The sequence below is a fragment of the Melospiza georgiana genome, chromosome 8 (genome assembly GCF_028018845.1).
Source record: "Melospiza georgiana isolate bMelGeo1 chromosome 8, bMelGeo1.pri, whole genome shotgun sequence".
Lineage (NCBI taxonomy): Eukaryota > Metazoa > Chordata > Aves > Passeriformes > Passerellidae > Melospiza > Melospiza georgiana.
Window position 1 is genome coordinate 14,823,658 of NC_080437.1, and position 24,287 is coordinate 14,847,944.

Sequence of the window (24,287 nt, forward strand, 5' to 3'; positions counted from 1 at the left end):
TCTTAGTAGTGCAGACATTTGTAACAAAAGTTTGATGGATCATTGAGGCTTTAGCTTTATGTATACAGGAATTAATTATTGTTCTCCATAACTAATTATGAATATAAAAACAAATGAAATTTTATTTTAAAATCATAGCTGATAAAACTGAGTATCTTATTAAGAGATTTTACTGTGTGAATATAGAAATGCAAACCAAGTAAATTTCAAAAAATATTAGTAACTAAAAAGCTACTATATTCTAAGGACTACAGTGGCTTTTGGGTAGAATAATTTAACCATAGAACAAGAGTTTGAAAGAAACATTTTTGAAGAAGAGTACAAAAGAGATTGTTGTCAGAAAAAATAAGAACTCTCTGATGCTCCAAGGTGTTAGGGGTTACAGATTTCTGAAAGTTTTTTTTTTTTTTTTTCACTGCATACATCCTATTTTCATATTTAATTTTGGAGGAAAATAAAAAGAGATGATTATTCCTTTTTGATTTTCTGCTTTGCCTCTTGAGTTCTATGCTATTTTGTATTAATTATGTTTGGATAATTTAATCTTGTATAAGCACGAATTTGCCTTTGAAACTTCAAAGAGTTCTGTTTCAACTTTCACAGGACGTTCAGGTGTTACAGGGTATGAGAGTCTGAAGTTCCTGCTCTGGAGTCTCTTCATTAACAACTGTAGCCCTCCTGTCTAATGAACCAGCCTTCTTGCTTTCCCCTTTTTCTTCAATAGTGCAGTTTTGGAGTTGTAGGGGGAACAGTGCCACCCCTTGGATTATCCCTTTGTTACATGGGCTGGGGCCTGAGCCTATTTGGGACAGCGTTTCTCGGAGTTGGTGCTTGCCTGCAGTATTATTATGCCGTTACACCCTTATCAAAACTCCCCTTTTTTTCTTTCTCTTTTTTCTTTTCGTATTTATTATGAATGTCTAAATTTTGACTGCAGTCAAAGCTCTTCTAGAACATCTTAGAATCAGTCAAAACATTTCTAGTTTTCCTTAGATGAATTTTATCTGCAGCTTCTCTGACTCTTGCCATAAAAAGGCACTCTTCATTTTTGTTGAAATCTGGGGCTGGATTTTTCTGTTCCTTTTTTTATGATAGATTTAGAGATATGCAGCAAGTATTCCATGTATTTCCCCCTCTTTTCTTTAATCAGATTGGTGTTTATTTTTAATTTGTTAGTAAGTGCTTAGTCAGTATAGCTGTTAGCAAATGAGTTCACATTTCTCAATCTTATACAAACAGCAAGCTATTATAAATTAAAGGATTCTTTCCTTCTGTACAGAGGGTTATAATAGATGTGTAGCAATTGCAATGTTTTGGCAAACACGTTGAAATAATAAACAAAGGAAGCAAACTTCTTGCCATGGCCTAGTTAACAAGAAAGGCAGTAATTCACATAATTGTGTGCTTTTCCCTCCCTCAGATTTGAGTTGCTGTGACTTTGGGGTATGGGTCTATGTTTGTGACACCCCTCTAGCCTAGTAAGGTCTCTAAAACAGTTATTATCTTCCCTGGCAATCTAGGGAACACTAGAGCAAACTCAGTAATTGTCATCCTGGGTCTGGATAACCAGCTTACCCTCCACATTCTTTAAATGGGAATACAAAAAACTTACATCTGGGACATTATCATATAGCATACAAGAGTTTGGGGTTTGTTAAAATCTATTTCTTTTTTTAAAAATTTATTTTATTATGACTTTAACCTGATTGGTTCAGGCTCTGCTTTTCCCACACACTTGATGGTTTCAATTTCAGCTCAAGTCCCCTGTCACTTAGCAAAGGAAAAATGTGTTTCTCTGCTAGCAGGTAAATAGAATGGGATTTCATGTTCCATTCTCTTCTGATACCCTTTCTATGGTTTGTTGAGACATTATGTATCATGTTAGGTATGTGTTTCAAGGCAATAGAAGAGAAAATAAGCCTTGATTTAAAATCAGGGGTGTATATAAATATATATATATATATATATATATATATATTTGCATTTTAGTGGCAGTTACATGGACTATCCCAGAAGACCTGAAAGCCTTAAGTGTTTTGGAAGGTCTAACCCAGAATCTCTATAAGATTTAGGCAGCACAGTGATGATTAGCAAAGGATTGGCTATAACTGAAATGTAAGGCTGATACAGTGTTTTGCTGGGTTTGCTCTACAGGACTCCTTTGGGTCAGAGGCAATGACTGAAAGTCATAACTCAGGACTTGCTATGTGAAAAGGAAAATAAAAGTTTTACAAAGCCCTTGTGTGCTTTGTGAAACTTGAATGAATAAGAAGAGTATTTATAGAGTCCCAAATGGATTACAATCTTAGTTTTTAAAATTTCATTTCCAGCATTAAGTGGCCATCTCAGCATTCTGCAACCCAAGACTCCTGCTGTAGGGTAAATCTCTTTTGTCCTGTGGCTTTTTTGGGGTTGTTTTTTTTTTTTCTTTTCTTTCTTCTGTTATTTATAGATTGTTTGCTTTTTATTGTTTCTTTATTGCTGTTTTCTTTCTTTCTTTTTTTTTTTAAGAGATACCTATATTTAATAGCGGCTTTGAGGATGCTGTTACTATAGAAATGATTCCACAGAATGCAGGGTAAAACATTACCACTAATACTTGACTTTAAATTATTTGAAAGTGAATAGCTGTGTTTAAAACTGGTTTGGGAAAAGCAAATTTTTTGCCAAAATTGTAAGCTCTGTGTTCTCAGAACACTCAGCACTCTTTAAAATTTTGTTTTTAAAAAAAATCAGACTTCACTTGAAATGGATTGATAATAAATTATGGAGCAGATTTGATTCAGATTGAAACCGTGTTTGTATCTATCTTGGAATATTCCAACAGGTAGGGCAGAGTATGCATAATAATGTGATTCCCACTATCCTAATTCAGAGAAAAATGGGCCTTAGGATTGCTGCTAATCATAATTTGGGATATATTGTCAGATAACAATCCACATGTTCGATTCACCACTATAATTTCTTGTGATGGTGAGACTACTACCAGTTGATATGCATTTAATAGCTTATTTCACCTTGCAACACCTGTACACAATGAAAGAAGATTTAAACTCTAGATGTTAACGCAAATAGATTAGACTTAGGTAGTAAAAATGTTGTTTCAATGCATTTCATGCTTTGATTCTTGAATTTGATGGACAGTTCTCACTGGTTCAGGTGATAATGCATCAGACAAGACAACAGATATTGTACTCAGGCAAAGTACTCTTTTTCAGAAATTCACAAAGTAAAAAACATTATGGTCAGCAGGATATAAAAGTAGTGAAAAATCATTTAAGCTTTCAGTTGAATAGTTATTTTAACAATTAGTATTAATGATGTAACATTCATACATTAATGACTGTTTTATTGGAAGATATGTACATGTTTGATATTGGCCATGCAGGACTTCAGAGTTTGCTTATGTAATAATTATTATACCTTGCTTCAGATGCTGCCTTTACAGCACTGAGTGACAGCTGGGAGCAGAGGGATGTCTACACTGTTTCAGAAAGTCTACTTAGAATGAAAACTTTGTGTGTCCCCTCCTTGCACTGTGATCCTCACTCAGGCTTGTTCATAATACAGCAGCTTCAGAAAGAAGTCTGAAGCCTGTATTGAATCAAGATGGTTTTATTCCAGTACTCATCTGTAGCTTTAAATGTTAAGACTGTCAACAAAACTTTTATCATGTGCTGCATCAAGTTTTGCTTTAAACTGTTTGACAGTTCTCTGTAATCTCTATGGACATGAGTGCATTCTTACAGTTTTCCTGTGGTTTTCACATCCATGTATATAAATGGAAGTTTGGTCACTCTTGGTTTATGTACCAATGAGCAATCCTGACGAAGAGGTCTGGTAAAGCCAGATTTTTGTCTCTTTGTAATGCAAGAAAGCATTCTTTGATGATATATAATGTTTGAAGCTCAAGTAAGTCTAATTTCCTAAAGAAAATAAGAGCTGAAATTAAAGTAGCTTATGATTTATTTTTGTTGTCTTTTTTTTTTTTTGTTTTTCCATGTAAAAGAATTAATGGTTAATGGTGTTAAATAATTACTCTTTTCTTTTCTTTTGTAGGTTGTCTTAGTCTTCGCTCTTAGTATTGGTGCTCTTGTAATATACTTCATAGATTCATCAAAGTGAGTATTTGAGTACATTTTCCTTTCTCTCCTTTCCTGCAGCAATTATACATCTCTGAATTTCTCCATTCATCTACTTCAAATCAGTGCTTGGTCTCATCGCCTGAGTGCAAAGAACTCTATAATAGCAAAGGTTCTACAAAAATAACTCAAGGAAGGGAAAAAAATATTACATAAACTGAATTGAACACAGTCACATTGGATCTGTAGAATGGAGAGGAAAACTACTTTTGTGTAGTTAGATTATACATACTCTTGCAAAATTATAGTTTTTATATTCATTACACATGTGTAGAATCTTTCTTTCAAAATCAAGACTAGGATAAGAAATGCAGGCTAAAAATATTTGTAAGAAAGTTGCAGTTTGGAGGAGGAAAAAGCATCTGGGGAAACTGACAAGAATACTTCTGGAAACCTCTGCATGCATTAGACAGTATGAGCATCTCTGTGTTTCCAGCTTCTGAGCGTGATAGGTTTCTACCAAGATAAGGTGAACTACTAATGCTCTGCAAAGCATCTCAGTATTTTTTATGTTTACTCTGATGTTATCATACAGTGGTCTCGTTTTGGCCAGGCAGAAGAAAATTTCATCAGACTGGGTGGTGGTTTGATACAAACAAGATATCTCAGACCATATTCTGATACTGTTCGTACTCCACCCTTGTGTTCACATCGAGCTGGGCACTGTCAGTGTTGTAACAGGCACACTGGTAGCCTAACACAGAATAAATGAATAAAAAGGGACTTAAAAAATATTCTTCCTTGAATACAGCTCTTTTGGGAGAGTGATATTCTGAGGAATCAATAGCAATTTAAAGTTCTATGATGACATGCTTGTGCTTTCTCTGAGCTAGTTTAAGGCTTTCCATTTCTGCAGCTGTTAAGATTGTACGCCAGAGTCAGTCCATGTGAGCCTGCCTAGTGTCTGTAATGGTAGTAGTAATGTTCTAAACCAGTCATTCTGTGACTCAGGAAATCAGACATTCCACTGCTGACATCTGTACATCCTGGTATTTAGGATGTGGTGGCACCAGCAAAAGACGTTCTTGGGTATGTGGATGCCAGCTCTGTGTTGTGCGAGTTTGAAGCCGTAGATGTGTCAAGTATAATGCAAATAACTAAAACAGAGGTTTTCTTTGTGGGGAGGAGACGTGGTGGGAAAACTCAAGTTCTGTCTTGAGCTCCCTTGGAGTGAGGACAATTGGTTTTCCTTCTTAATATTGCAATGAGTGTTTCTGTTAATTTTAGCAGTTTTCCCTTAATATGTCACCACTGAAGTATGTAAAGTGGTCCCTTTCTGAAGACTTCTGCAAAATTTTTTAAAGCAGAGTGGCAAAACTTCTAGATACCTGATATTTCCAGGTCAAAAATGTGGAATAGATAAAAACCTGTTTTTACTTATGTTTCGATTTCAGATCAACTACAGCTGTTTGTCAGGTTGATTGGTTTTTGTGAAACTAGTGGAATATATAATGAATTTTTTGGCACTGCATTTTTGAGTCTTTGACTGTTTTCCTCAAGAAGAACAAAGCTGACAATATGGGAGACTTGAGCTTTCTTTGGGCCACCCAATCCAAGTACTACTACCAGCTTATTGATTGCCTGATCAACAAGTGTTTTAATGGGCCATTTCTCTTGGTTTTCAGCCAACATTTAACTCGTGCTGCAGTTAGGGTGAAGCAAGTCTGTTTTAACTATGCTAAGAGTTAGACTTCATGATTCCAATCTAGGTGATTTTTGTCTACTTGTTCAGCAGCAATTTAGCTGGAAACATGTCAGAGATACTATACTAGAACTTACTTACCAAAACATTGCAACGTGAAAAGTCTGATTTTCTTGTTTTGGAGGATTCATGCTGGTTTCTTGCCATTGCATGAGAATAAATTAGGAAGGAAGGATGCATTGGAAATCTATATATTTTTTTTGAAAAGTTTCCTGTGTGACAGCACCATGAGAAAAGTGTCATTAGCAAATTCTCTTGGCAAGTCTTACTAGAATTTTTTTTTTCTCCTGAAAGCAGCACTGTGTTTCAAGTCCTTATGAATTCTCTTGTGGGAACATTTGAGGCTAAGTTGTGATAGTGTACTGTGTTTGGCTTTCCTGCTTGTTTGCTACTGCTTCTGTGTTTTGTCTTTTGAGAGACATTTGGTTTTGCTCAGCAAAATCTTCTACAAAAATCCTGCAAGCCTGGTGATTCATTCAAATTTATTACAGATACAGTGTTACTGCCCAGGAGAATTCACATCTTTTTCATTTGTGTAGTCTGTGTTACCCCTTTTACAGACATGTATGAGGTATAAGGTTTATCTGAATAGTTCAGTAAGTCTGTGTAAACATAAACAATCAAGTGGTTTTAGATACCAATCTCATTTTCATTACAAGTCCTTAAGCTTTTCCACAGTAACTGGAATAATCTGTAGAACATTTTTGATGATTCCTTCTCAGTTTCGTGGCCCTTCAAGGAAACAGCAATTTTAAATTAATTTGTAAATCAACAATGCTACATCTGAATTTTAAGTGGATCTCATTGGCCTGATGTATAAAAAAAGATGAAGATGAGTCTAATAGGATCAAAAATCAGTTAATAGAAAAAGCTCAGTTTGAGCTTTGATTTTATTATAGCTTTAAGGTTACAATTTGTTTTTCTGAATGTATTATCTCTTTTCAATTTGCAAGGCATAGAAAAGTAAAATATTGATTCTTTTTTTTCTCAAGTAAGCAGTTTAGGGCTATGCTGTACCATTTTGCTGAGGACATCCTGTGCAGTTCATGGTTCTGTACTCCCAAGTAATGTATTTACCAGTACTTTGGGTGTGCGCAGATTTTACATAGCCTTTCAGTCTTCATATTTGAGGAGTTAAGTAAGTAGGACTTCAATTGTACTAAACTTTGCTTCAAGCCTTCATGCTTATAGTGAAATCTACTCATGCAAAAGTATTTTAATTATGTTTATAAAGTTTGCCTTAGTACACTCGTTAATCCCCACTAAGTGGCTACAGGAGCATTTCTTCATGCTAAGTACACAGTAGAATTATTTATATATATATATATATATTTTTTTTTTTTTTTCTTTTTTGTGATGCATGACTAAGAGATATAGAAGTTGACTTAAAATTCTGGGATCTGGTTCAAGGAAATGCTGTTAGATTATGTTTACCATTGCTGAAATTGCTAAAACTTCAATGGTCTGTGTCTTGGCAAGTAGATTAAAACAGTATTATTCCCTGCATTCTTGTGAGGGGAGTTTACCACAGTACCTTGCAGCTGGTGGCATTGTAAAATTTTAATATTTTGCCAATTTTAATTTTGTTAGCACTGCATCAGTTTCTGTGAGCTGATAAATTTTGTTCCATGCTGAAGGAAATCCAGTTTATATGTGTTCTCTTTGCCTATTTTTTACCTAAAAAGGGAAAAAGAAACTTTAAATTCCCCTTAGTTATATTAACTGCTCACTTGTCAAATGGAGTGATAGGTGTAATTTTCTGATTCAAAGAAAATTTAGCTTAAATATATAAGTGAATTTCTTGTAAGTATTTATTTTGAAGTAACATGGGTTTTAATATTATAACAGAATTGTAACTTCAGTTGTTCCTACTGCTGATTCTCAGCAAATCACAAAGTTTGTGTTCAAAGCCTCAGTCCATACCCTTTAAACTGATACATCATTAAATAAGATTTTTGGTCATAAGTATTTTAATTTTATCTTTACTGTGCTTGTAGTCGGTGCTGAGTGTACACCATTATTGCTTTAATTGAAAAGTTATTTCCAGAAGAAAGCCGCCTTAGTTGTGACAATGAACTTTAATTTTCTTCACTGCTCTGCAAATGTTCCTGGGAAAGTGTCCATAGCTAAGATACATTGCTCTCATTAGCATGCTGCAGTGGAAGCCAGGTGGGTGAGCAGCTCAATGCATGGCCTCTGCAGGCAGCTGAATTCCAGGAGGATTGAAGGTCTTTGTTAGGCACAGATGGTGTTAATTATGAGTCAAATCCAGCAACAGCAGTGATATGATTATTATAAGGCAAAAACCAAAAGAAACAGGCCACAGTGGAGGGGAAAAACCACCTGGTAATGATTGTCCATGTGTTGCTATGCACTTGCTTCTCTAGGACAAAGGGATTAGGTATGATTATATGTCTCCTAGTTTTGTTGTTAGACATTGTCCCTTAACCGCCAACTGTGTATTGTCTTGAATTATTAAAAAAATCTGGATGTAGTGAGGCATACTGAAAAATTAGATGCATGATTTATGTACTATCAGTCGCTTAGCTCAGTGTTTGCATTCATTCTCTGACATGTTCAGAGAGCTTGAGTTTGGCAAATTATTTGCAGATAAAATTTGTATAACACTACCTGAATAACTCCTCCAATCTATTTAGGAGATTATAATAATGAATAAAGGAAATTACTCTGTATCTGTTTATCACGTTAATGAAATACATTGGATTACACTGATTTTTGCTCATGGTACAGAGTCTCTGGTTAGGCAATATGGAAATATTCTGAGTTCTCTAGACAAACCACTGTAATGAAGTTTCTGTTAATCAATGCCAGTAGTTTGTGTTTGCTAAATAATGAAAATGTTGCAAATGAATTAAATGAGCAACATTCTGAATGATAAAATGGCAAACAAAAATAGAGTTCTTTCATAATAATTGGCAAATCAAGCTCTGGGGAAATTTTCGGGTATTGTTTTTATCCCTTGGTGTTCTACAGAAATTCTTAGTAATTGTAATGCACAACCTTGATGATGAGATAAATTCCAGTGGGATTACTTGTCTGAAGTGTTGGGCCTTGTAAAAGATCCCAGTAACTGCCACTGAGTACCATTGAGTGGAATTTGACTCTCTTTTCTTAATACCTGAAGGAGGCTCCTTCTAGTGTTTATAGGTGTTGGTAAGATTATTTGAGCCTTTTTCAGACAGAAGAGCCTCTCAGCCCTCCTCATATGACAGGGCTCCAATTCTTTAACATCTTTGTGCCTTTCACTGGTCTCGCTCCCCTGTGTCTTTGTGCTGGAGACACATTTCCTAAAGCAGCCTGGAAAGTGCTGCTGACCTCCTTTACTGCAGGAGCCCATGGGTGGCTTAGAGTGAACTTCTTGACTCAGGTCATTTTCTGCAAAGCTGCTTATCCAGCTGCAGCCAGTTGCATGCCATGCTAAGGAATCACTGAAGTTCAAGTTTGTATAATTTTATTGTTCTACAAATAAGTCAGTAATCTGAAATAGCAAAACTTTGTACGTGTAGTGGTATTTACTGACTTTATTTGTATGAAAATGTTGCTAGATAGGCCTTTAAGTAAATATCTGTCACTTAAATTAATGTGTTTGTACTGAACATAGCAGGCTTAAGAGCTCGATCATTAAATAGCTAAGTCCTCACTTTTTCGTAAGCAAATTCTTATATGGTTTAAATTCTTGTCATCTCCTAGATGAGAGTACTGTATTTCAGGAATCAGATCCTTCTTTTTTAAGGGTTAAGTGGAATGTACTGTTTTTTTTAAACATTTGGTCTTTAGTTTTTCCTTCTCCAGTTTCTAGTTAATTGGCAGAAATCTGATTTCAGTCTAGGCAAAAATCTGTACCACTGGCACATTTTTAGGACAACACTTTTTAGGAGAGTAAGACATGCTGTGCTGCTCTTTCAAGTTTCTCTCTTTGAAGAATGAATGGGGGAAATTAATCAGAAATGGAGGTCTGACTTAGGTATTGTCTAATTTGAGTAACTTGTTAGCTATATTTATATTACAAGGCTTTTTCAAAGAAGCAGGATTTTACACTAAGATGTCACACCCTGTTGAATAGGGAGGGCAGACATGGTAGTGTTCCAGTAGGGAAGTGGAATGGTACTCATAGGTCATTTCATGGAGAAATGATAAAATCTATATAATTTGCAACTGCAGATTTAGTTTGGAACTTAAGAAAAGTTTGATAGCTGTGACAGTGGGGAAATATTCAAAAAGAGAATCAAAGGATGATCCTGGAATTTCCTGCATCACTGGTATTTGGCTTGTGAAAGTTATACTTGGTGATGATTTGGTTGGTAGGATGTTGGAATATCTGATTATTGTGTCTTCTGCAATGTAAAGCTAACTATGTGGCCTGGAAAGCTAGATGGAAATTAGGACCACATTTTTGCTCTGAATAGCTAAGCTGGCAAGAACGTCAAGTGTGTCTATACAATTTCAATCTTACAGGAATATTTTTTTGCCAAAAACTGCCATGGAGAAAAAGTGAGCATTTAAAACCTTCATCTTTTGTAACTTCATTGCTGATATTATTATAAACTCAGAGACACTCAGAAGACATATGGATCCAAGCCCAGAGAAGATGTATGATCCTAGCTCAGGGCAGACTTTTTTTCCTAACGTGTTGCTTTACAGTTCAAAGCCACAATTACTTAGATAACACTTTGGTCATTTAGTGTGACTGGTCTGTGAATGTTTTGGTTTTTGTTTTTGCTTTTTTTTTTTAAATCTGGAGGGTGTAGATGTTTTAAATCTTTCTGTGTGTAGACATACAGGAATGTTTCTGAAAATTTCATGTTAGATGCTAGCATTTTATTTCTTATCTAAAAATGGATAACAAATGCAACAAATATGTAGTACCATGAGGTAGAAAAGTATTTTTCTTCCGACTGTGTTCCAAGTCCATTCTGACACTTTATGACAAGTGACATTTATGGCAAGTGAGTTTGCTGCTTGTTCTGGAGCTGTTTGTAAGAAATGTATGTTTGGACTTGGATGTTATAAAATGCTTGTGAATCAAATTCTTTTCTCTCTGCTGAGGGGTGGTTTGGTTTTGTATCCCAGGGGTACTTTGGTATCCCCCATGAAGCACAAGATGAAGCTGTTATGCTTCATGTGGGATACCTGAACTCCTTCAAGTGGGCAAGGCTTGACAAAGGCTGTAGCAGATCTTTGTCCCACCTGGCAGGTTTTCTCCAAGCCTGTTGTTAAAGGACATTTGAATAACACTGGTATTCAACCCTCCTGTGTGTCAAACTGCATCTTTCTTTCCCAATGAGTTGCTTCTGCTTGTGTCTACTGAGAAATCCAAAGGCATCAGGTTAAACATCAGGCTGAAAAAGAACTACAGATTGACAGCTGCTTCTAGTTGATTCCTGGCAGCCTTCATTGATTTCTAGTTCTGTTTGGGGAAGATTAGTCCCATCTGCTCTAAATTCCATTACCTTCTGTAGGGCAGGATCTCAAAGTTTGATTTGTGCAAGAGTAAGGTCTTTCACCTGGAGGTTCACCTGAAGGCAGATGTCAGGCATAATCAGGCATGTTTAGAAAACCATACTTGTAAATGATATTTTAAGTTCAGGAGCTTATCCTCTGCTGCCCTGCTTGCATAAAACTTGCATTAGTTTTGATACCATATGCAATTCATATCTCTGCATGAACTCAAGTTTCTGAGTCCAATGAAATCAGAGTGTTAAAAGTTATGTCTGTTTTCTAAAAACCCCTGAATCAATGTCCTTTTAAAAATTCTTTCCATGACTATGGGTAAAAACCGATTGTAATAGAACATCTCCATTTCTCATTCCTGTGGTTTGCTAGTCTTTTAAATTTATATTTATTTTGAAAATTATATTTGTGTTGCATCACTACATGTTATGCAGCATCTGAAGCCCAAGCTTGCTTGCTGGCATGAAGTACAATTTACTAATTATTGTTGTCTCTGAATAATAATTTACTATTTCTAGAGCATCAGTAAAATAAGCTTATTGACACTGTTATGCTTACATATGCATTTTTGGATAATGACTTGGATCTGACTTAAGAAATATGGATTAAAAATATTTAGATTAACATTTATTTGTTTAGATTTAATAGCTTAGGTTCTAGTAACTTTCACTGCAAACAAGTTCTCAGGAAACCTGCCCCGTGTTGGTTTTCACCACCTACACAATAATTTGAAGGTCAGTTTGTGTAAGGAAACTGTATAAATCACATTTATGGCCTGCTCAGTTTCACTTCTCTGTTTTCATAAATTCATACCATGTTGCTTGATGTGTTTCCAGTATTGCTGCGGGAACATATTCTTAAATTACAATTCAAATTCTTTCAAAAACCCCACCAGTGTATAATTGATTTACATTTTAGAATCTTTCGTTATTTTTTTCCCACTTTCCAAATGAATGTCTGCATTTTTTGTTTCATCCCAAAGCATCTGACAATGCATCTGCAAATATTTTGTCCCAGGCTTTCTTTCCCTGGAGACAGATTAGTTGTGCACACTGAGATAGAAGCGTTCTTCCTTAGCACTGGACAAATTCCCAAATCTATATAATCTAGAAGAGGAGATAACTCAGCTGAGGTTTTAAAAATACCAGACCATAATGCTGTTATCAAAACATGGCTTGCATAGAAGATTGCTTTTTAGAGTGGAGTTAAACGTATAATCAGCCCTACCCCTCTGCTTTTAAGATACAAATAAAGATGTGACCTCTTTTGCTTTTTTCCCCCCTCCCTTTTCTCCTGACAGCTTGACAAATTGTAGCTTTTGGGACACCCCAGTAGTTGATGAGTCATTTCTGCTTAAAAATAGAATTCCTTGCAGCAAGGACACCCATTCCGCTTTGGATGCATGTGTCACTTCTGACAGAGTCACAGGGCCAACTGTGCCATGTTAATTAAGCAACCAGGAGGAAAAGAGCTCTCTCTCTTCAGTAAATACCAGAGCTGGAATCCAACAATACTGAAAAAAAGAAAAGGGAAATCCCATATACATGGACATGAATACCTGCAGGCTTTCCTCCCTTCCCTGTTCTTTTTGAGCATTTTGAGTCCTTTATAGATCCCCGGTGCAAAGTAGCAAACATCACTATCCCACCTTCCTTCTGTGCCACCCCCTGCCACTTTTTTTAATTTTTTTTTTTTTTAATCCTCAAAGACCTGACAGAAAACCAGCTTCACAAATGGAATTGTAAGGTGTAATTACTGTGTACAGAAGAAAATTTGTAATGGAGCATTACAATATTGTTAGCTTTTATTAGTGAGGCACAGAAATGGTGCTGCACAGGAACAGTGATGAGCAGTCAGCTGTGTTCAGCACCAGGTACATGTGACAGAGTACCCTATGCAAGCCTCAATAGGAGAAAATATTAAATACAAATGTGATTAATATTAAAATGGCAATTTGTGGCATTGTAGTAGACCTTGCTCACTTTAACATTCATAAAGTTTTTATTACTCTTATCAAATCTAGTGCAATTACAGGGAGTGGAGCAGGTTGTTCTTTAGCAAGATTTTTAGCTCGTGGCGTATTTATTCAGCTGCTACTGATGGGAATTATTTGGCCTTGAAACTGGGGGCAGCCCCTGGAGTGGAACAATTATGTGGTGCATAAAACCCTATTGCTGCAATGATTTTTCTTAGACATTTGAAGATTTGTTTTTCTTACAGGTTTTGTACTTTGGTAAGCATTAGAAATAGTGAATTTTATGCCAGCTCAGCATCCATAAAGTAATCAATTCTTACAATTCAGGAAATGGCATGAGTTTGCTGGAGACTGTGATACTGTAAGGTTCTTTAAGAAGTGTAAGTCTGATGCAAATAGCCCTAAAAGATACTGCATCAGCCATATGTTACCATTTTTAGCCTTTTCATTTGTCATCATTTTGAGCCTAATATTTTCTCAAAACAAAGTGATTTTCCATTTTCATGTAATTATTTAAATTTGTCTTAATTATACTCCATCGCTGCTGAAAAATATCATTTTTCAATCAAAGTGGCCAGTTTCTATCCATTCCTGTAATTAAAATGGAATTTTAAGAGTAACGTTATATGGATTATATGAAATATCTTTTGATTTTATTTATATTTATACTGTTAAACAGTATTAATTCTGAGTAAAAGGTGAGATGTATCTGAACTCAGATAACTGGTGGCTGGATTGCTATTCAGAGTCATATTAGTCACAACATTCATGGGTGACTTAGATTTAAAAAAATCAGAAGTAGATACTGGTGTCAACAGTCAGTATGCTATTATTTACAGAATATCCATTCATCACTGCAAATAATCTTTCTGAATAACACTAATACTTAAATTCTTGTAAAGCTCTTTGATAACTTAATTTTAAGATCAAATTTTTCCCACCTTACATTTGAAATTTGTTGTCGCTGATTTGCATTTTGTTGATATGATGAAATTCAGGTGAGAAATAGGACTCATAAAATTGTACCAAAGTCAATAAGTAAAAAAAATTACTATTCTTAGTATCAGCCAGATTACTAGTCTCTGTATAAATTTAGATTAAATTTTTAAAGTATTACACTTTTCCTGTAGATTGAAGCATTGTAAAAATTTGGGGTAAAATTAAGGGAGTAGAATACAAGCAAAAATAGAAAAGACTGAAAGTAGGTTCAGGATTATCTTAGTTTGCCTTAATTAAAATTAAATTGCAACAGGGTATCAGGGATATTCTTTTAATTGAGAATGCTAAATGAAGGAAACATCAGTTGAAATGGATTCTATTGTTTATTGACTTTGGAAATTTAGAAAGATGAAATAAAGCTAAAAATTAAACTCCTCTTGAACTACTGGTAAGTAATCGCTATTGGTGATTACTTATCTCTAATGAAACTAGGACATACTTCACTTTATTAATTTAATTCTTAGATGCATATGAAGACATTATGGTAGCTTAGGTTAAGCATTTCTTAAATAGTTTATTTTTTAAATTCCTGTGGTTGTAGACTGGGGAAAAGGCTAAAAGAGATTGTGAAATACCACTAGTTCTGGAATTTAAGCCAGAGGGCCTATTCTAGTTATTTTGTCACATTTCTCCATATAACAGTTTATACAGTATTGTGTTTTAAACAAATGTCTTGTGATCAGAAAGATATGTAGACCTAATTTTAAAGATGCAGTGTGTTACAAAGTTTTCCATTTGCCTGGAGAACTACTTGCAGTGGTTAACTTATCTTGCTTTTAAAAACGTGTCTTAGCTTTCACTCTAAATCTTTAGCTCTATCTTCCATTTACCTCTTTTTTTTTTCCTGTTGTGATATTTCCACTCATGTTTTGTAGAGCTATTTCTAGACATGTTAAAATCACATTTTAATGCCCCTTTTTTGGTATTAATTTAACAAACTCATTTTCAGTTTTGTAAAATAGTACAAGGTCTTAAACAGAACCATTGTAGCAGGTTTTTGTGTTTTTTTCCCCTGAACTCTTTGGTAGTTTTATTTTATATATGACATTTCAGTTTAAGTATTTTACAGTCCGTATTGGATACTATTGGACATTAAATTCTCAGTGTTTTTTGAGTGCTTCATTTCAATGCATACCTGCATTTTCCTCTTCTCCTCTGGCTATTTATGAAAAACATGATAGTTATTTATGAAAGGCGAAATTAATGCAGTGCTCTCTGCTTTTACTGCTGCCCATTTAGTTAATACACAAGGTATATCATGCTATAAGTCATGAAGAAAACTTTTCCTTCAGTTCATGTTGCAGAAGCTGCGTATTATTTGAACTGATGCCCAGAATTTAATTTCTTTCCAACTGCTGAAACCTGTCTTCAGTGATAGTTGTCTTCATGCTCACATATTATATGTGCTGGTTAGCATATATTGCATAATGCTGTGTTTTTGTGTGTCTGTGTAGAAATAACCATTTTGGAAATGGGTTCTTAAAACTTGAATTGATCTGAATAGTCTGTGCACATAGATCTGCACAGCACTTTTCTGTAGTGGCTCAAATATTCTCTTTGTTCCCCCAGTTTGTCTCACAGCTCCTGTGATGTACAGAATATTAAGAAAAAGTCTTTGATGAATAGAACAAAAAATGTGTGTTTCTGTTTCTTCTGGATATTTTCACAGCAGCAGCATTACTTTGTTACTGCTTGTAAAAGCCTATAAATAGAAAGGATAAAAGGATAAAAATAAATCCAAGTTTTGGTGTTGAAGTCTACTACAGAAATGCATATTACATCAATTTTCCTAAATATTTACATTTTCTAGTCTGTTTTGAGAAGTATTCACTCCATCTGTATTTTATTACTGTTTCGGTGCAACTATACCTACCTAAAGGCTGTATGACTGCATTAAAAAAACCCCTTTAACTCCATTTCAAAGCCCACTAATCCTACACATCTTTGTTTAAAATATTAAGTTGACAGAAAGCAGATACAAGTACCTCCCTCCTGCTTAAGGCATTCAGTAGTTTAAATGGAATATAGACTCATTGCCATTTATGTCCTGGAAAATATATCCTGTCGCTGTTCACAACCCTGTGTCTTAGCAACAGTGTTTGGAGGGGAAAAAAAAAACAACAACCAAAAACCCACCCCTCAAAAACCAACCCACGCAGCAAAAGTTTTCCAAACAATACTGTTTATATTCACTGATCTACATCCCATGTTACATTTAGTGATGACTTGTATGAAAGAGGAAAACCTGTTTTCTCTTAGTTTCTGTAATGCAGTGAGAGTTTACAGTAGACTTATTTATTTCTATAGTTTGATCTTGCTGGATGAAATGCACAACATGGAAAAAGCATGCAGTAACTAGGAAATTATTTTATATTGATACAGAAAGAATTTGGTTTAGGAGTTTTTATGTTTAGATTAAAAATGAGAAAAACATCAAAAAAATATCACTGGAACATCTTGATGTGAGTCAGTGAAGCCAGAGTTCCCTTCCTCTGGTTACTCAGCCTGGGACTTCCCAAGGAACTGTAGGGAGTCTGGTTTATATTCCTCCTTGTGACACTGCATGCATATGAAGCATTGCCTTTTTTGGGGGGGATGGGGGGGAGATGTTTTGGAACCTTCCTTGATTTTTGTCACTAAGAAAATTAATTCAGAAGAGGTAGAAAAGTATTTCAGATCTTACTGTGCATTCTGGGCAGTAACAGAGCACCATCTGTCAGCACTAGTTATGGTCATGTGAAATATTGCATTGCAAAGAATCATAACAGAATCTTAGACAATGCCGACTTGGAAGGAACCCACAAAGATCAAGTCCAACTCCTGGCCTTCCACAGAATTACCCCCAAGGGTCACACCCTGTGCCTGAGAGCTTTGTCCAAGCACTGCCTGAGCTCTGTCAGGCTGGTGCTGTGACCTCTGCCCTGGGGAGCTGCTCCAGCCACCCTCTGGTGAAGAACCCTTTCCTGATATCCAACCTAAACCTCCCCACTCAGCTTCAGGCCATTCCCTTGGGCCCTGTCACTGTCACCACAGAGCAGAGATCAGTGCCTGTCCCTTCTCTTCCCCCCAGGAGGAAGCTGTAACTGCAGTGAGGTCTGTCCTCAGTCTCCTCTTGTTCAGGCTGAACTGACCAAGGGACCTCATTTGCTCCTCACAAGGTGTCCCTTCAAGCCTTTCCCCATCTTTGTTACCCTTCTTTGGATTTTATAGCTTAATATCTTCCTATATTGCAGTATATGATATGGTAGGAAGTAGGACAGAAAAAAAATTTTTCTGATCTCTTGAAGAGTGGCTTGAGAGAAACATCTGTGACAAACATTTATTTCCTGAAAAACTGCAAGGTTTATTGGTTCTGCCGCATATTGCACTGTATCTCCCATCTTCCCCCCTTTTCAGCCATTTGACTGGACCTTGCTTTCTTTGTCAAAAATAGTAATTTGGACATGATTTTGATGGGATTTGTTTTCTCTTTCTGAGATTTCATTGTTTTTAATCATCTACTTTCTGCCTCATACCGTACTTTAGAATTAGTCACGTAAGTCTATGACCTTGATTATCTGAAGCTTCTTGGTTTTTGAAAAATGAGTAATGTCCCTTTTTTTCTATCAAGTAACAAGAGACTTAAGTTTTCCCAGGTCCAGCATTGTCAGGTATATCTCATCTGCAAAATTAATTAGGTAAAATCAAAATTCAAGTAATCTACAACCGATTGACTTTGTATGAAGGTATAATTTTCATGAGGCACATTGATAAGAAGAGTGAATAAGAACCTCCTCTTACCTGTCCTAAATATGATTGTCACTTATGTATTTACTTACAGCTTTTAACTGTCCTCTTTGGCCACTGGCCCATACATTGGTGTGTGCAAAAGAGGCAAGATGCCATTTACTGAAGGAGAACTTCCCAGGACAGCTGACCAGTTAGGGCAACTCAGTGTCCTAAGGGGGTCCCAGAAGAACAGCTCTAAGTCAATTCGCCACTCAACAGCATTTAGATAGATCCTTATTCTAGGAAATATTTCTTACATCATTTTAATTCTAAACTGTGGTAAATTGTAACTACACCAAGCAAAGTATTTTGAAGACATCTGAATTCTGACTTTGCTCCATGTCTTCTTGGAGTACTGTAAATGTAAACAGGTTTGCACTATGGTAAATGTGAGGGCCAGGTGTGTGATGTAAAAACAGAGTAAGCAACCTTTCTAATATTTGCTTTCAAATTTCTTTATCAAGCTTCAGATAATTTCTGCTTTATAGAGGGGAATCCTATCAGGTACAATTTATTTTTACGGAGATTGCTGCTTTTTCACTTATTCTTAGTGCAGCTCATACTCACATCACTCATAATCTCAATTTTCCAACAAATATATTGGCAGATTGTGATACAGGTTTAGAAACCATAGTAATAACTTAGTGGACAAGAAGATGTGCATCATGGTTTTATTGTGAGATTTAGTATGAGGCTGTAGCATTCCCAAAGAAATTATTAAAAGAGGTAATGTTGCTGAGGCATTATTTGTTATTGTTAAACCAAGAGCTTAAGAAGCATTTGGGGTGTTTGGATAATTTTTGTTACTAAAGATACCTTATGCAGAAGATGTAGGTTGGTTTTTTTTTTTTCTTTTTTTCCCAGTGGAAATTACTTGCTCCTAAAGCAAATTTAAAAAAAATATTGCTTCTAAAATGAGTAACTCAGCTTAACTGACTAAAACCAATGGAACTGAGCATGCCAAGCATGCCAGGAAATGTAAAGAAAGACAGGGAGTGATTCTTCCCACTATATAATATCCACATTTGATTTTTGGTGGTATTGCTGTATGAACTTCCTCCTCCTTTGGCAAAGGAAAAAATTATCTTGCCAAGTCTAAAAGGCCTGTTGAGATTTCAGAGCTTGCAGATGACTCAAAAAAAAAAAAAAAAAAGAAAAGGAATCTGTAGCAAAAGTAATTTTGGAATGTTGAAGATGGGAGAGAGGAGTAATCTTAAGGTTGTGGGTTGTATGCAGTTGATTTGGCTTGTTTTTGTGTTCATGTCACTGCTCATTAGGTTTATTGTGCTTATGTGGGAGTAAATCTGTTAGTATAGTTTATAAACCCTATAATTTTAGAGAGGTGATTTTTTAAAAAAAAGTGTATTATTATTTTTATACTGACTTTGTTTATGTGCTCTTAATAGTAATTAGTGTCCCTATATGAAAGTAGATATGCCTGGTAGAGAATGAAAAGTAATAAACTGGAGCTACTAATGAGCCAGAATATAAACTGAAGTGGTAGCCTGGTCTTTTTCTGTAAGCATATGATTTCTTGATAAAAAAATTAGCATCCAGAATGCCTAGTGGAATTATTATGCTGGAAAATATCTTAAAGTTTTAAAACTGAATTTTGGGAAGTATGTCTAGTGATCTGTTTACATGTACAGATACTGTTTGACAAGTAGGTAACTACATTTAGTGTTTCACTGGAAAAATGAAATCAAGATCATTTATTGTCAATGTATGACTGGTAATTCCTTACTGAAAAAGCCCACAGATTTAGTGTGCTTCATCTTCTTAACTGAATACATGTAAATATTTATATAAATGAAGCTTATATGTAAGATAAAATTAGCTACTTCCTGAAGTTGTAAAAATTTTAGCTGTTAGATACAACTGTCTAATATCTATTTTCATAGTTTAAAATTTTTCAGTCTTTGGTGAGCATGTTACATTTATTTTATTTTTAAACAGCAGTTGGATTGTTAAGTCATATTTATGGTTGACTGTCAAACCAGGTATATGGGATTTATGCTTCTAAGGAATGCATTGGGTTTTATTTAGCACAGAGAGTTTCATGAATCAAATGTTTGGCTTTCTCTCAGTGTTAGCATTCAGGTCTGTTTCTTTGAGTCTTCCATATGGAGTGTTTACAAGTACTGTTGACCATCTGATAGAAGCTAAACAAAGTAGGTAAATCATAGTTCACAGTGTTTCATTTTTCATAATGTGTGTCTGAGTAGTTACAATTTCCTCATAGTCCCCTTACAAATGTAACAGAAAATCTGGAAAAGGTGTTGCTTGGAGTTTTTAAAATTTTATTTCTTTATACATATTAGATTTTGTGTTTGTCTTTCTCAGTTTCTTGATATTATTGTGACTAGATCTTTAAAGAATGTTGTATTAATTTTTCCCATTAACATTTTAAAATTACAGAACACAGCTTGTTAATATGTGAATAATAATATTTGAGTGTTCTTATCTTTGGAAATAATTAGTTCTATTAAAATATTATTCCTACTAAAAACCAGTAAATACTTTACCATACTGGAACATTTGTGTAAAATGAATGACCCCCAGTGGTCATGTTGTAGATTAGCCTTTGTCTTTTACCACTTTTCCTAACAGGAATAGAAATGGAAATATTTTAGGTGGGACATCTTTGCTAAATGATTTTTATTCTTAAGAGTTACTTTCAATATGGAGTTGCAGCAGTCTGTCCTGAAATATGTATTTTAGCATCTGAGGAGAACTGCTGCATACAGACAATAAGGAAAAGGCAACTCTAGCTGGAAACTGTCCTGTTCAGAGCCACGTGTCCAAAAGCAGGATCTGCACTCAGTTATATTTAGGCTTCTGCCAAATATATTTGTTTCTTCATGTTTTTAAGAGGCATCAACTAAAGGTCCTTCTAAAGCAAAATGAAATGTCATCAAGAGACCTTGTTGTAATTGGCAAGAAATTTTGCTATCTGCTCATCATAATTAAGTGTTAATGTTTTGAATTATTATTATTCTCTTAATTATCTAGATTAATCACAGACACAGAACCAAAAATTTTATCTTCAAAAATCCTTCCAGTAATACAAAATGAATATTTTGTGGCTCTGATTCAGTTCTAATCAATAGGATTTGAGGATTATTGGACTCAGTTGGGGATTGGGACCTTACAGGCCCCAATGCTATATACGGCATAAACAGATCTTGGCTTTGTAGAGATTTTTTCCCCCCCTTTAGCAAGTTTATTTAGTAGCTTTGTTATATATATTTGTCATATATGTTAATATCTATGTTAGTCTACTTAAAGTATCATTCCTTGAAATATAAAATATATATTAATGATTCTAGTATTATATTTGTGATTCTATTTTTTTTCTTTTGGGGGACTTATATTAGACTAAGTGTTTCAGCAAATAGTACATACTCTCTTTTCCCTATATTTGAGTGTATGCGTATAAATGTATGTGTTTAAAATCCTATGCATTCTGTAGGTAGTTACTGAACATGAGTAAAGCAAAGAAGGTTCACAGCCACTCAGCTCTAAATCAGACTTCAGTCAAGAAGAACGATGAGACTGAGGGTGATAACTTGCCCTCATTTTTCAGATATTAATGAGCCCCATTTGTACTGAATTTCAATTCACAGCAGTGCTGAAAGTGGCAATAAGAAAGAATTGCAGGTGAGAAATACAATTTTAAGCAGCAGATCAGATTCTTTAGCAAACCCAGGCTCAGCTTCTGACAAAAATGGAGGTGTCATTCATTGCTGCATTTTGCACACTGTCCTTAGGCTGCTTACTCCCACTCATGCCAGCTGCCAGATCTTTTCCAGCCCCCACTCAGCGTCTGATGTAGGCTTTTACATCAAATGTAGTGGAATGAAATAAACTCTATCTGGACCTCACTGTGATTCAGGAGACTGATATCTGTTAACACAAAGGGAGACCGCTTGAAGTCGTGGAACCTGAAACTGATCTCAAACAACATGGGCAAGGAATCATGATATAAACATTTCATGATCATTATGTAACTCGTAAGGGATTCTCTAACATAAATTCAATCAGTTCAAAGACAGTAATGTGGAAGCACATTATAGACAGAATTAAATTCTTTAAATCCATTTTTCCAAAAATAGATGGTTGAATGGAAAGATCAACAGAAAGATCATAGATGCAGCAGAAATGAAGAAACAGAAAGCTAAGCCCTAACATGTTCTGTATGAGAAATGCAGAGGCCCACATAAACAGAGGCAGGAAGAACAGAAGTTTAGGCTATTTTATTCATACATAAATTCATAGTTTGGCCACAAAATAGGAGAATAAAATGTATTTAAGAGGGGATGCATATATACAATATTAATCGCAGTTTAAGAGGACTAAGTAATATATTGCCTGTTAATTTATGTGTTGTCAGTATTTATATCAGTTAATTTATGTACTTCTCAGTGTGAGAAGGGAAACATTATACATCTTTGTACTACCCCAGAAAAGAATAGCAACCCCTCTTCACTAGTTCTTTGTTTACAACTTAAAAACTGTTATTATGACAAGTTAGGAAATCAATGTTGACATGCTGATATGTAAAGTGAGTTCATTAGGTACATTTATTAGTACTCTTTCATGGAGAATATTTTCTGTCATACAATTTTAGTTTTTATTACAGTTACCACAATTCTCTAGAGAGTCCTTTGACTTCAGGTCTTAGAATAACTATTGATGTTATAGACAAGCTGAACCTGTTCTGTACATTAAAGTTATAGTGATTAAGTATATAATGCAACATTTTTGGGTTCTTCCTAGTCAATTGACCACTGTATAAAGCAAAAATCTGTTCTGCTTATTCTCGTAAGTGAATTTAAACAGAGCTGAATTTAATCAGTTTTTGATGTAAAAATCTGTTAATTATTCTCTTCAGTGCTATCCTCATCTTTACTAAACTGAATTTACAGTATAGCGAAACTACACAAATCTCACTATGTTAGTAGTAGCATCAGAAGACCAAAAAAAATCTTGGCAGACCTACAATATTTATACAAGCTTTGATAAGTGAGTTGTGGTAATTTTCTTTTACTACCCAGAGTTGTTACCCTGTCTCTTGGGGCTACTTAGTGCACCACAGTATGGTGCTGCTGCTGTTATAGAAATGCTAAATGCATATTTACAAAAGTGCAATAATGATTTGTCATCTTCATAGATCTCAATACATGTGCTTGATAGATTTGGAGCATGCAGATCCAAAACTGTGCTTATGTCTCATCTTTAGTCCTTGGAGTGCTCTGTGCTCTAGCCAAAATCATGGAAGGTGATGTCAGGCAGGGTAGGGTTAACGGCAACCCAAAGGAAAGAGATTGTGCTAGGAAAACATCCAAAGGAGTGGAGAAAGTCTAATTTCCAGACTTCATAAACTGGAAGGGCTCAGACACTAAGAATCAGTAGGTATTTTAGAGGAACATTTTGTTCCAGATTTAAAAAAGACTTTTATTTTTAAATGCGAGTTATTGGGAAATTTAAGCTTTATGGGTATAACACAGAGGCTGGGTGTTATAAGCTGTGTTTTGCCTAATTATTTAACTAATTGATTCCTTTTTTTTCATGAGGTCTTTGCACAGAATTTACAGGAGTCCTTGATAGATAGTTTCCTTAGCTGGTAGTTTGCATTAAGTATAAGGTTAGATATGATTTAGAAAAAGAATTAACTGACAGCTTGTGAAGAAAACAGACAGCTATCAAAAAAAGGTGATTTAGCTTTGGTTTTATGTGACATTGACAGCACTTAACCTTTGGTTTCCTTTGAGGTTTTCGGTCAAAAACCAATTGAATTTCATGGCTGCTTTTTCCCCCAAAGCTGTGAGACAGCTACAAAAATTTGCAGGGGTATGCCAGTTCATATTATTAAGTTGTGCTCTCACATTTTAATAACATAACATTTCTTACCTGGAGAAGATCCTCCTTTTAACTCTACTTCTTTTTCATGTGAGAGGCCTTGTCACCTTCATAAAAACATAGTAAGTGTAATGCATAATTTTCTCTTTTTTCATTAGTACTAAAAAAATTTGACCATTAAAATGCAAGTAAGGGGGAAAAGGGGCTAGAACAGAAATGCACTATTTTTCGTTTGGGTTTTTCATTTTTCAGGTATATTCTGTTAGCGTGGGCTACAACTTTTGTAAGAGGAAAAAAGGAAAGAGAAATGTTAGAAAGAGTTGAGGAATCAGAGAAGTTCCTTGTCCTTAAGGATCCTCTTAATTTA

The 24,287-nt window shown here is 35.1% G+C and overlaps 1 protein-coding gene across 32 annotated transcripts in view; it reads left to right on the forward strand.

The window, feature by feature from the left end:
* The window catches only part of KCNMA1 (potassium calcium-activated channel subfamily M alpha 1), a 403,122-nt gene that overhangs the window by 177,086 nt on the left and 201,749 nt on the right, over positions 1-24,287 (forward strand). For all 32 annotated transcript variants that reach the window (XM_058029021.1, XM_058029020.1, XM_058029013.1 and 29 more), the window contains one exon: positions 4,060-4,121. In XM_058029021.1, the coding sequence (XP_057885004.1) occupies positions 4,060-4,121 (62 nt within the window). The remainder of the gene's footprint in view (positions 1-4,059; positions 4,122-24,287) is intronic.